A 14,147-nucleotide genomic window follows, 5' to 3' on the forward strand; every position below is an offset into this window, starting at 1 on the left:
TTTTGTCTTGAGTATTTTTTTTTAATTTATATCTGTAATTGACCACCTCACAAACATTTGAAGCTGGGCTGCCATGTGTCCTCTTTTATAAGCAGCCTTATTTATTTACTTTAATTCCTGTATTCTAGTAATGAATACTCTTCTGCTGTTAATACCTGATTTCAGAGACTTCACTAGTAACCCCAAATCTAACATTCCATTTTCCAAGCTCCTTGTCTATGAACATTGCAGTGTTCAGTACACAGACATTTTTGTGTTGCCTTATTTGTCTCTGCATAATGGATTTTGGGCTGGAAAGGATGCAAACAGCTGTGTTCTTTTCACTGTCACTCCTATGTGTTCGTTTGCTCTGTGATGTATGGTCATATTCCTCATTTCCATCCTTTGCATTAGGTGTGGAAAGGTTGTATGGTCCTCTCCCAGTCTTTTTCCCTGACTTTTAAGTTTAATGTCTTTCCAGCTAGTCATTCCAGTCTGAATGGCAGTAAGCTATTTTCCTGCTACTAAGATAGTCCCCTAAAAAATAATAATTGTTTTTTAAATTCTTCCAGAAGTTAGATATTCTGAAACTTTCTTGTTAATAATTATTTTAAGGAATATGCTAATTGGAAAAAAGACAAGTGTCTTCCTGTCCTTCCTTTATCTTGGAAATTGGAAGGTATCACCTGAGCTGCTACTTCTTTTTCTTCTTATACAAGAGTTCTTAATCATTGTCAGCAAAAATCTGGCAAAGCTTTTTATTCTGATAGGAAGAACAGGCAGTGGCCTCCTTTGTAGGCCCCCTGAAAATCTATTCAGCCTCAGGACTGACAGGTGCCTTACACTTCCTGCATCCTGTAATATGAGGTGGCTCCATATTGTAGTAGCATGTTCACTGCTAAAACTTTTTTCTTTCTCCTATGTTTATTTTTCCTGATGGCTGGAGTATTCTATTATCCTTTTTTTTTTTTTTTTTTAATTGCTTTATTATTCTTTCACATTTGGTCATCTAATGCTGCTCTTCTTTTCATCTTGCCTCTAAAAACTATTCTGCAGCTATCACGAAGAAAGAGAGCTCGTCTTTGCCTTGTTTCGTGGGTCACAATTTGCCAGTGCTTTCTTGATCCTTTTGCATAATAATGTCTCAGCTTTTCAGTGTCGCCTCAGCAAAAAGAATAACATATGTGCCACAGAAGCTGAATGCTACCAGTTGGTCCCCCCATGCATTCCATAGAGGCTCCCTAGCTTGCTGCTGTGATACTCGGTTTCTAGTCACTGTTGTCAATTGTATTCAATTGTGTATAATATATATATTTTTAATGGGAATAAAGGTTATTTTTTATTATTTGTAATTTTAGTCATCTCTGAATTCTTCTCTGCACTCTACAGAGGGTAATTTGAGGCAGCTTGGAAACACCTTGTACATCAGCTGTGTTTGGAAGGTTCACTATAAATACTGTAAGCTTCTCAAATGTGAAGCTTTGTATCTTTTAGCCTAGTCCAGCAATTTCAAACATACACAGGGGCAAAATAAAAAGCCACCTTAAGTATTTTAGATCAACTTTAAATTTTAGTACTGAATTGGAAGTCAAAATGGAAATCTTCATGCTTTCAGCATCTTATAATACAATATGTGTCTCTCTTCTAGTAGAATGTCCCTATGAGATGTTCCTCTACAAATACCACGACAGGCAAGCATGGTGTTCCCCCTCTGGCGTGTTTGTTGCTACAACTTTTTCTGTTTTCTAATTAGACTATAATTCAGTAGCTAAGACTGCCGCTTTCCTTGCAGGTCTCATAGATGTGCAGTATTGGTACACACGTTCAACTAAGCCTTTGGTTACTGCTGCACTGCAATTTTTGCCTGTAAGCCCTTAATCTCTGAATATGGTGTTGGTTGGAAGGGACCTAGAAGATCATCTAGTTCCAACCCCTCTGCAAGGGCAGGGACACCTCCCACTAGACCAGATTGCACAAAGCCCTGTCCAACTTGGCCTTGAACAGTTAGTTCCAAGCCTCTCTCAGCCTGTCTTGATCAGAGGTGCTCCAGCCCTTCAATCATCCACTCACAAATGTGACAGACACGCCTCAACAGGCTTGATTTATGGCTTTTTTGCTTCAAATTTAACTATACTACTCAAGGGCAGTTTGGTGAAGAAAGCTGTATAACAGATGTATAAAAACTCTGCAGCTGCCTCATCTGAGCAGAGTTCCCATCAGCAGTCTGTCACTGCTATGCTGAGTTCTCTCATACAGCTGTAGCAATACACTGCCTCTGTTCTGACCTGACAAAACTGCATTCTGCTTATTCAGCAAAAGCAGTGAAATACATCTTGAGCTGTTCTTTCACAATGTTACTTCATACTGAGCTATTCTTTTTATTTAATATGAAAATTGCCATTCTGCAGTTTGGAACCTTGGGTGCGGGAGTGTGAAATCCAACTGCTAGTATGTAATATTAAGCCAAAGCACAAGATTAAACAGCTTTAATAACTAATAAAAGGAAAAAACAGCTTGTAGAAATTTATGTTTTTATTTTGTCTTCAATAAATTAGATTAAAAAGCAGCATCAGTTTAAATTACATTTTCAAAATGCCAGTCACATTAACATCACCATATTCTCACACAGCAGATTCCACCTGTTGTGCAACTCATCGTCTTGTGGACACACTCTTAGTAATGTTGTTGCTAGTGTAGTGGTTTCATTTGGGCAAAACTTGCTGCCAGTAAGGCCCTTCTCCAGTTCACTGCACAGTGCTGGTGGCAGCCACTGTTCTGGCAGATCAATGTTACAGACTTCAATCCTTCCATGCTTGACATCCATATCTACTTTAACATCAAGAACAGAATCTTTATAGACCATGTTAAAACAAGTGCTAACGCTGAACTTTGGTGTCTTCCCATACACCCATTCCCAGGCTTGTAGTTCTTCAGTTTTATTATTGATTCCAGGAAGCACAGTCTCATCAGCTGGATTTATCAAGGTGATATGATGATCTATTTGGTGTTGCGTAGCATATTCTTCAGCAATGGCATCCAGGAGCATCTCACACGTTAAACTAGGATCCTCTTCAAGGAGATTTTTCACTGAGGCAGGCACACTAGCAGTGGCATTGCTTTTTAGCCCTGTGTAAGGGCTCTTTAGCACAGAAGACAGAACAAACTTATCAGCATTACAGAGTAAGGTACAGTGGTGATAAGCACTTGTCCTTCCCAGTTTTGCAGCAGTCCCTGAGATTTTGTACTGCCTGTCTAGCAAGATGTCGTATCTGTCAGTGACACGTACATCCAACCGGGGCCGCAAGCCTTTCAGTGCCTTCACCACTAGCTTCAGGTTTTCCATTCGTTCATATTTTTTTCTGGTTGTAAAGAAAGTCAAATTGATATTACCTAAGTCATGGTAAACTGTCCCTCCTCCACTTTTTCTCCTGGCTAACTTTATATTTTTTTGCCTCATTAGCCTGAGGTTGCATTCCTGCCAGGGATTCTGATGCCTCCCTATCACCACAGCAGGGGCATTTCTCCAAAGGAAAAGGACCGGTTGTTTTTCTAAATTCATGTGGTCATGGATCCAGTCTTCCACAGCTAGGTTTTGGTAAACATCATTAGAAATAGACTGGATAATGAGGCCTCCACTGGCTGTGCTTCTGAAGCCAGCTTTTGGAGTCCTGAGGATGCAGGACAGCTGAAAGCAGTTTTTTAATGATGACTGGAGTACCATGTTTTAATAACTGGACAGCAGATGAAAGGAACACTTGATCTGGCAAAGCTGACTGTGGCAAAGTGCACCACCTGCTCTTGTGAAAGAAACGAACTGCTAGAGGCTGTCATGCTGCAGTCACCCTCTTCCCAAAGCAGCAATGTGAGCTACACGCCATGCCTCTCCTCTTGAAGCCAGTGATGCTGCCCTTCCAACCCTGGCGTGTGCTTAAAATCAAGGCTGGGGTGGTCAGAGGAGCCCCTCCTTGCAGCCCTTGGTGCCTAAAGGACCAAAGGAAGAAACTGAATCAAACTGTGTTTTCCCCTCACTGTTGCCAACGCCATTTCGCTTTGCGTGTTTTGCTGAACTTAACTTCAGCTGCCCAGGTTTATTAATACTTTTCCATGGGTCTGGCAAGAAGACACAGGACCGAGAAGCTGACAGACCTGTGCGGTCACGGACGAGGGGCAGGGCTGCCCGCCCCGGGGCCCGCAGCACGCTACCCACAGGCCCCGCCAAGCCTCCCGCGCCGCCCGCTGCCGCCCCGGGCGCCGCTTCCCCCCGCCGCGGCAGCTCCTCCCGGCCGCCCGAGACTCCCCTCGGCGGCCACCCCTCCCCGCAGGGCAGCCCGGGCGGCAGCACGCCCCGCCTCTGGCCCCGGCCCCCCGCCGCCCCGCACCCCGCCCGCCAGCGGCCCCCGGCCGGGGCGCCAGGCGTTGCGGGGCGGGCGAGACGCCAGCCTACCCGTTCAGGCTCTCGGCGGCCCGGCGGCGGAGCTCCTTCCGCTTCCCGGGGTGAGAGGTGCTGGGGGCGGGAGCCCGGCCGGCGGGGCTGGGCGGCAGCGTGCGGGGCTGGGCGGCAGCGTGCGGGGCTGGGCAGGAACGTGCGGGGCTGGGCGGCAGCGTGCGGGGCTGGGCGGGAGTTTAAAAGTTCATGTAGTTGCAGCCCCTCTGTCCGTGACCTTCCACATCCAAGCTGGCCTTGAACGCTTCCAGGGATGATGGGGCAGCCACAGCTTCCCTGGGCGAGCTGTGCCAGCGTCTCACCAGTCCTCAGAGTGGAGAATTTCTTCCTCATGTCTAATGTAGATTTCCCCTCTTCCAGTTTAAAAACATTACCCCTTGCTCTCTTGCTACAAGCCCTCCTAAAAAGCCCCTCCCCAGCTTTCCTGTAGCCCCTTCAGGTACTGGAAGGCTGCTATAAGGTCTCACTGGAGACTTCTCCAGGCTGAACAGCCCCAACTCTCTCGGCCTGTCTTCATAGCAGAGGTGCTCCAGCCCTCTGATCATCTTTGTGTCCCTCTCTGGACTCGCTCCAACAACTCTGTGTTCTCTTTTATGTCGGGGGCTCCAGAGCTGGACACAATACTACAGGTGGGGTCTGACGACAGCCAAGTAAAGGGAAATAATCACCTCTCTTGACCTGCTGGTCACGCTTCTTTTGATGCAGCCCAAGACACTCTGCTTTCTGGGCTGCAACCACACATTGCCAGCTCATGTTGAGCTTTTCATCAACCAACAACCCCAAGTCCTTCTGCTCAGGACTGTTCTAAATCCATTCTCTGCACAGCCTATATTTCTGCTTGAGATTGTTCTGACCCAGTGTGGGGAACGGTCCATCTTCCCCCACATAAGACTAAACAAAATGCCTTTCAAGCCAGCAAATAGGAGTGGCATCTTTTAGCTCATTTAGCCAAGGACGGACCGGAACAGGCCTCTTGCTCTACCAGGTAAGTCCACAGCAAGAAAAGAACATAAGGGTTATGATAACTGGCAGAAAAAATGGATAGTAGGTTAAAGATACCCAGGTGCAGGACCTTGCTTTTGGCCTCATTGATCTTCATGAGGTTGGCACAGGCACGTCTCAAGAAGAGTCAAGAATGATCAGCTGCTGCGCAGTGTGCAGCCAAGTAAGTTAAGGTTCTTCAGCCTGGTAAAAGCAAAAACCAAAAAAACCCACACCAAATTATAGACTGGTATTAAGGACAATAGGTCAGAGTCTATCTTCACTGCTTCTCCCAACACAGTAACCATGAAGCATGGGATCATGCCAGCAAGAGTCAGATGCACAATAGATAAAAAGAATGATTCTTTGTGCAAGACCCAGCAGTGAAATTCCTTACCACAGGATGTTCTGGATGATGGAAGCTTTCATGAGTTCAAAGGGAGACTGAACAGCTTAACAGAAATGCACAGAGGCTTGTCAAATATTTAGAAACCATCAATAGCATTAATGAAGATAGAGTAACTACATGTTGATAGCATAATTCATTAGCAAGCTGGAAATGAACAAAGTCTAGATAATTAAAATGTACTGCATGCAGCAGATTGTCTTCACATGTGCAACTCTAGGAATCCGTGGCTTAGAAATGCCAAGTCGATCTTGAGGTAAAACAGTGAAATTATTTAAGGAAGCAATTTGGCTTTGGGCATGGGGTGTTCTTATGTTTGCTTTACCAATTAAAAAAAATACTTACGATGGGGCATCAATTGCCTTTATCTTCTGATTGAAGAAACAGTACTAGGACAGCTATATTCCCTGAAAGGTGAGGGAGAAAAGGTGGTGGATAAAGGGTGAAAGTCTTCAGAGATTAAAGATGTGATCTTGGCATTGTTTCCGACTGAAGAACTGTATCATTAAGACCATAACAGTTCCTTACAAAACTCTTAAATCTGCGGGTGTAATAGGGTGAGTAAAAAGTAACAAACCATCACCAGATGTGTGCTGGTGGTGATTAGTGGGAGAAACAGACTCTAAAAGGAGTCTGATGTGATGTGTACACCAGCACTTGGCAGGTTGAATTAAATAAAGAAAAATTAAAGAAAAATTTTAAATGTTGCTAATTATTTTAAGCAGTTTGAAATGGGCACAACTTATTGCTAAACCAGACTAATGATAACTCCTCACTGGAGTGAACTGTTCTGTAATGCATACGGTAATAAGCATGTGGAATTTTCCTGTAAAAATGTGTTGATTTAATGTTCCAAACATGGGAAAGTCAGATTTTGGGCAGTTGGCAGAATACAAAAATGAACCTGGGAACCATAACACCGGTCAGAGAAAGTGAAATGCATCTTGTGGGACTTAGGATGTTAATAAAAACAAACAAAATATGGCACCATTTGTTCATGTTTTGACTCTTAACTCTTGGTAATTTGTAATGTGTCATTCCTTCATTTTTGCCACGGGTTGTCACTAAAAACACACCGTGAGCTGTCACACTCTGTTTTTCAAGTTGAAAACTGTGGGCTTAATCAAGGCAACTCTCCATTCCTTTAACTAGAACCAGAATCTACTAACAAAGTAAAGTGTGCAGAATTCAAGGTGGACAGGTAAAAATGCCATGGTTCTGTTTCTCCTGTGCTGAAGGATAAAATAGACATGCAGCAATAAATACCTTTCCTGAAAAGTGACTATTGTTGAAGAAAAGCTCAGCAAGATCAACTCAACTAGAAACATTCTGGCAATAATAACAAAGAATGAATCTATTAACAGGATTATGTTACATACATAAGCCAGCAGAAGATCCTGAGGCACATACATAAAATGTCAGAATTTAGAGTTATCCCATGGTAGTGTTGGAAAATAACTTAGAAATTTAGGCTGATATGGTTATTTTGTGTAAGATGTACTCTGTATATACACCAGTTAAAATTGTAGTAGAAAGGCCCACAATTAGTCTCACAGCTAGCACTGAAAAAGGACATCATACAATAACCAGGCCTTGAAGAGGACAATTAATCAAGAGTTTTTAAGAGTGCCTCATGTAAATCACCAACCTGGCAGAGAAGACTGGAGGTCTAAACAGATAATTGGACCTAAGGAATGCAGGAGGTGATAAAGAACCAACATAAGAAAGATTGCTGAACCAGTCTTGTGCAGTTGGAGCTACCGAACTTGCGTCCTTTAGGTGAACTTGGCTCATTATAATGCCACTATTAATACTAAAAGTCACACCCCCAGGTCAAAAAGACCCCTGCCCAAGTGAAGATCCTTCCCCAGAGCATGTGTGATAGTAGAAATAGTGATCTAACCATCCTAGAACCACATGTAAATCACTAACCAATCACTATAAGGAGGATGGACTTGGAAACTTACAAACTCTATAGGTTTGTGTATAAATATGTCATGAAAAATATCATTTGGTGTGCTGGATTGGTGGGAAGGCACCAAGCACCCAGCTCTGTACAAACCTGCAATAAGTAACAGTGTCTCCTTCTGAAACTAGTCTCTTTGTCTCCATTTCCGGAGCTATCTTAAAATGGTAACGGTAGGATCCAGCAAACACTACTTTACCGACACTTATTCCAGAATTTATCTCAGGAGTGCAAGTCTGGGTTCAACCTCTGTGTGCAGGAATCCCAAAGCCATTTGGCTTCTCTCCTGTGGTGGAAGTCTGAGGCAAATGTCCATCTGCAGAGCTGATGTTACTTTTCACAGAGCCGTGGGCAGCAGCTTAAAGGGGATTTATTACTTTCTTCATTTGCTCTAGCAGGGGCTGAATCATACATGAAAATGTGACTTGGGCAAGAGAGAGGAAGAAGGCTTGTGTTAGCAGAAAAGAAGTTGAACAAAGTCATAACAATGCTTCCATCTTCTTCCCTGTGGACCAAATTAACACCTTTCTAGATTTTACTTGAAATAACCAGTTTACCAACTGGAGTGTCACAGTAAGAAGTACTCTGGTCACCTTAGCTCTGCTGTTCTCATCATAAATCTCAAACTTTTAAAAGCCTTTAGAAGTACAACATTCTCCCAACTCATTTTACAGAGGTTTTCCCCATTTCCTGTCATTCCTTAGAACCACCTTAGAACAAAAACCTCCTTGTAGCAATGGGAGGTGTTTTTCCTGGACCAGTTAACAAGCCAGACTTAGGCTGTTGCCGTGGTCTCATGGCCCAGCTACCTGGTAAGAAATCCTGCATTCATGTTTTACTGCATTCATATCACTGTCTATGTAAATGGCTTGAACTTCCAACCAGCGCAGTGACTATTCTAATAATAAGGTTAAAATACTTTTTTTTTTTCTTCTCTGCTGGAAACACAGGAAAGGTCTATCCTGTGATTATCAAATTAACATCAACACAAGAAAACATTTCTGCATGTTATTTTGGCTAACAGGACTAGTGTCCTTTTGACTTCTTAAACGGGCCATGAATTCTATTACAGAAACACATTCTGGACAACTGCCCTAGCCCCAGAAGTCCATGTAGTTTGGAAGAAATTATACTATTGCCGGATCTGGCCTCATTTGTCTCAAATTTCCAGGTGTAGTACCTGACACTTTCCCAATGGATAAAGTGTACAAACCATGATTTATTTCTCTCTTCACTCAGTTATTGATGACTGCCTTATGTAGGAAACCATGAGTTTTGGAGGGTGACATTATTATAAGAGAAGCAGTGCAAAGCTATTCTAGTGCCACCTTCTCTGTGGACCTAAATAATAAAAATTCTGAATCTGCTTTTTAAAATTTCTTATTTCTCAACTACTATTGCATAAATCATGTATCTGCAAAATACAGCAATGATTATTTTTGCTTTTGAAAACAATCCTGCGTATGAATTTAATTATTTCTTTCATCACAAAGTTTTTTTTGGTACACAAAAAGAAAAGCAACTGCCCTGTGTAACCTTAACCAGCATCAATATCTAAGAGAGAACTCACCATAGACAGAACAAAACCAATTAAAATATTTCACTCCTAAAATGATTTTTTAATAAAAAATAATTTTGGTAAAGTTACAAAAACCTGAAATGCTATCTTTTGGAGATAAACAAATGCAAAGTCTTCTCTGATGATTTCCACCATAACAAAATCAGAAAGTAAGACTTACAAGAAATCCAGAGATGGTGATTCAACCACTTCCCTGGGCAGCATGTGCCAGTGTTTGATAACCCTTTCAGTGAAGAAGCATCTTCTAATATCTAACCTAAACCTCCTCTGGCACAACTTGAGTCTGTTTCCTCTTGTCCTACCACTTGTTACTTGGGAGAAGAGATCAATCCCCACCTCACTACAACCTCCTTTTTGGTAGGTTGTAGAGACCGAGAAGGTCTCCCCTCAGCCTCCTCTTCACCAGACTCAATAACCCCAGTTCCCTTAGATGCTCCCCATAAGACTTGTTCTCCAGACCCTTCACCAGCTTTGCTGCCCTTCTCTGGACACACTCCAGCACCTCAGTGTCTTGTAGTGAGGGGCCCAGAACCGAGCACAGTACTCGAGGTGCAGCCTCACCAGTGCCAGGTACAACAGCACGATCACTTCCCTACTCCTGCTGGCCACTCTGTTTCTGATACAAGCCGGGAGGCTGTTGGCCTGCTTGGCCACACGGGCACACCACTGGGTCATACTCATCTGGCTGTCGACCAACATCCCCAGGTCCTTTTCCTCTGGGCAGCTTTCCAGCCACTCTTCCCCAAGCCTGCAGCGTTGCCTGGGGTTGTGACCCAAATGCAGGACCCAGGACTTGGCCGTGTTGAACCTCATACAATTGGTCTCAGCCCATTGATCCAGCCTGTCCAGGTCCCTCTGCAGAGCCTTCCTACCCTCAGGCTGATGGACACTCCCACCCAACTTGGTGTTACCTGCAAACCTACCCAGGGTGCACTCCATCCCCTTGTTCAAATAATGGATAGATGTGACACGTGTTCACCTGATTCGTGTTAAAATGGAACAATGTTAGAGTCACAGGGTGAAGAATAATTCTTTGTGTAATATGGAACAATGTTAGAGTCATAGAATGAAGAATAATTGTTTGTGTATAGTATCGCATACTTTTGTACACAGTAAAATGTTTATCTTTGCTTGCGCTGCCTGTTTTTGTATAGTGTAACAAAATTTTTATCTTTTGCTTGCGTTGCATGTGATGTTTGTGTTGTGTAGCAGACACTGGGCAAACACCTTTCAAGTTATTTTTTTTAGCATAAACCGGCTTTGCTGTTAACCGCGAGGATGTTATAAAGCAGATTCTTGGAAATAATTAGCATAAGCCGACCCTTTTCTCGAAATAGTAATGGACATGTATCAGTTGAGAAGATAGAAGGGAAATCCTGAACCTGTTTGGGGCGCATCTCGGGGGAGCGGAGACTGTTTGCTCGCTTCATAAATTGTAGATTTGAGCTAAAACCCCACTTGGGACCGAGTCATTGATCACAATAGATATTAAACAAGAGTGGCCCCACTGTGCCCTGGAGAACATCACTCGTGACCGGGCACCAGCTGGATTTAACTCCATTCACCGCAACTCCCCGGGCCTGCCCGCCCAGCCTGCTTTTCCCCCAGCGGGGAGGACTGGCTGGAAGCAGCCAGCTCCTCCAGGAGAACGCTGCGGGAAGCAGCGTCGCGGGCTTTCCTCAAAGCCCGGGCAAACAACACCCAGAGCCTCTCCCTCACGCACCGGGAGGGCACCTTGTCACAGGAGGCGAGCGGCCTCCTCCTCCTCCTGCCCGCGGGGCTGAGCAAACCCCCTTCACAGAGCGGGGGGGCCGCCCCGGGCCGCGGGAGCCTCTCCCGTCCCGCCCTTCCCGCTCTCCCGCCTCCCAGCCCCGCCCGCAGCGCGCGGCGCGGCGCGGGCAGCTCGCGCCGTGGCCGTTGCCCGGGGGGCGCGGCGGGAGGAGCCGTTGGGGCGCGGCGGGTGAGGCGGGAGCGGCGCGGGGCGGGCAGCGGGAGGGGCCGGGGCCGGGGCCGGGGCCGGCGCTGGCAGCCGCCGTGAGGAGGGAGCAGAGCTCGGCCCCAAAGGTAGAGACCGGCGGGACTGGCCTCAGCGGCCTGGGGGGGAGGGTGCGGGCCCTTCGGGTGCTGGCGCCGTGCATGCGGTGGAGGGCAAGGGGGGAAGGAGCATCTTAAATTAGTCGCTGAAATACTTGGAACTGAACAAAACCAGCCAAGAGACTTGATCGGTCCCACACGTTGACCCGGTGTGAATCATTTTGGTCATGCCGCAGGGCCTCCTTGCCGGCGTCTTGAGCGCTGCGGGAACCGCCGGAGTGGTCTGAGTGCCCGGTTTCATCCCAGCTGGAAAGGGGGGCTGCTCTACCGCAGCTCGGGGGGTGGTGGCGAAACGTGGCGACAGCAGCAGTCAAGTCTCACCGCTTTATGGAAAGCATTAATAAAAGGTTTTTCAGGAAGTGTAAATATGATCATATCTTTCAAAAAATTATCTTCCACCCGTTGAGTAAAAGTAGTATCTTGAGTGAGCAAATACTGTGTGTTCTTCTCTGTAAATCTGAGCCTTCCATGCACAGCAAGGTGCTGAAGGTACCAGTAGCTTTCATATTCCTCTGATCTGTTCCTTTCTCAGTCTGGAAAGACTAGGCAACACATGTAACTGGAGAAAGTTGTGAGTGCCTCTTTCACAGAGAGCATAATCTATTTTGATGTGTCAACGGTGCTGATGATTAACAGAGACATCTAGGCTGTCTTTATTGTCAGAGGTACTCCTAGAGCATGATTAGTTTTAGGTTGAATGCCTAAAATCAACACGGGGAGTCACTTTCTAGAAGTGCCTATTTGGAGATACCCCAGATGAAGTCAGATTACTCCTAAACAAAACTAGCACTTATGTTAGTGCTCAAAAACACCTTGAAGCTGATGATCAGACTTATTTCTGCTGGCAGAGATTCGATTCAGATGAAGTTGGAGGTGGCAGGGAAATAACGAACCAGCTGTCCTAAATTTTCTTGAAACTCTGGAATCTGAGCACGGAGAGAAACTGTTGTGGCCACAGTGGTGGTGATAACTTCCTGTTGGCTGGTAACTGAATGTTCATAGTCTGTTGTTAGGCCTGTGGGCTGCTTCTTGTCTTAAAACATATCCCTATGTTCAGCTGAATGGAAGAGAATTTGAACTCTTACAAATGTTTTTTGCATTGCTCTATATTTGCAAAGATGCTAATAGGTAGAGACTCCTGTCCATGTTTCTTATTATCATGTATTGATATAGCTGAAATATAAAAATATGCTTTTCTACATGCTTTTGTGCCTAGGAAGTTAAATGGTAGCATTCTCCTCCCCAGTTATTATTGCTGGAACAAGCTGTCATGAACTAGAGCAGAATGCATTGACATGGCAGGAGCAAAAGTTGTTTGTACTTTATGATTTTTATATGGCTATGAGTATTTTTGACAGAGTGGTATTGGTTTTTTGAGTCTATAAAGCCTTAAGTGATTGGTAATTTTATCTGCTTAGGGTCTGATTTCATCATGTAGCATAGTGAGCACAGTTGTAATTAGTTAAGGTGTTCAAATTATAATTCCTGTCTGTATAAAGCAGAGTAAATTGCTTTTTTTTTTTTTCTTTTTCTCCCCATGAAGAATCCTTCATTTTGTAGTCTAAATTCTAAGTATCTCTGAGTACTTGCCAGAACTTTCTTGGTTATCCAGAAGATGAGGGGGAAAATCATAGACTCATAGAATCATTACATTGGAAAAGACCCTTAACATGATACAGGTTGGCTGTATAGAGCAACAAAACCTCCTTGGTGTAGTCAGTTACTCGAGACTTCAGAGTCTAGAACTGACTTGGACTTACATTTTATAATTTTAAGTGTTGTTTATGCATTCAGATGCAGAGTAGGATTTAGCCTCCCTGCCCTTCATTAGCCCTCCTGTTCCCACCATATGAAGCAAGCATCATTGCAAGCTTCCTCCAGTGACAGCAGAGCTGGATTCTCCCCAGATTTTATAACTAAATAAAAGTGCAGGCATCCCAAGCCACAGATATACAGATGCAATTTCTCCTGCCCTTTGTGGATGTTTTCTGGGGTAGTTTTTTTTGCTGTTGTTTTATTTTTCAAAAGCCAACAACCTTACTTTTTCAATCAATAGCTGATTACCACATTTTCATGTTCATAACTGTGCTTTGTTATTAATTCAGTAATGTTAGCTGGATTAGGCTTGATGAAAACAGAAAAATAAAATGACAATATAAATTTATTTATTTTTTCACTGACTCTCCTGGTGTATTTGTATACCCACTGAACAGAAGAAGTGGCAAAATTAAATACTACAGAATGTCACAGGACAGAGCCCACTTAGAAAACTTTTAGTCATAAAGCATCTTTCAGGTCTTCCTAAATTTCTCAAAATGTATTTTTGTGCACTGCTAGTATTACTTGAAGAAAATTCTCAGACTATTAGAGTCAAATGAAGCTTGCACAATTCAGTATTCAGCCATACTGATTTCTCATGCATCACAGGTTCAGACTGTGCAAATAATGGAGTTTCTGCATCGCACTGTGTCTTGATTAGGCTGAGATTCTAGAAAACTGAAGACTCAAAAAACTGAAAAGCTGTATGAGGCTGTAATGTTCCTATAGACTGAGATGTTACAATTAAGTTGATAGTGCAAACATAGTAAGCGACTTCTTGTTCCTTACAACAGACCATTTTTAATTTTGTTTTAAGACAATGTGTGTTCAAGGCCAGGTTGGATGGGGCTCTGAGCAACCTGACCTACTGGGAGGTGTC

The 14,147-nt window shown here is 44.1% G+C and overlaps 1 protein-coding gene across 1 annotated transcript; it reads right to left on the bottom strand.

The window, feature by feature from the left end:
* Nucleotides 1-2,493: 2,493 nt before the first annotated feature.
* Nucleotides 2,494-4,472, bottom strand: LIPT1 (lipoyltransferase 1). The gene is made up of 2 exons (XM_051628172.1): nucleotides 4,424-4,472; nucleotides 2,494-3,960 (listed from the first exon to the last, which is right to left on the bottom strand). Exon 2 carries the CDS (start codon nucleotides 3,698-3,700, stop codon nucleotides 2,579-2,581), a length of 1,122 nt encoding a protein of 373 aa, XP_051484132.1. The 5' UTR covers nucleotides 3,701-3,960; nucleotides 4,424-4,472; the 3' UTR covers nucleotides 2,494-2,578.
* Nucleotides 4,473-14,147: the final 9,675 nt, after the last annotated feature.

Source organism: Apus apus, chromosome 1 (genome assembly GCF_020740795.1).
Source record: "Apus apus isolate bApuApu2 chromosome 1, bApuApu2.pri.cur, whole genome shotgun sequence".
NCBI classification, from domain to species: Eukaryota; Metazoa; Chordata; class Aves; order Apodiformes; family Apodidae; genus Apus; species Apus apus.

Bases quoted from the DNA above. Each gene is read 5' to 3' on its own strand.
- LIPT1 (XM_051628172.1), bottom strand. From the start codon at position 3,700: ATGGTACTCCAGTCATCATTAAAAAACTGCTTTCAGCTGTCCTGCATC.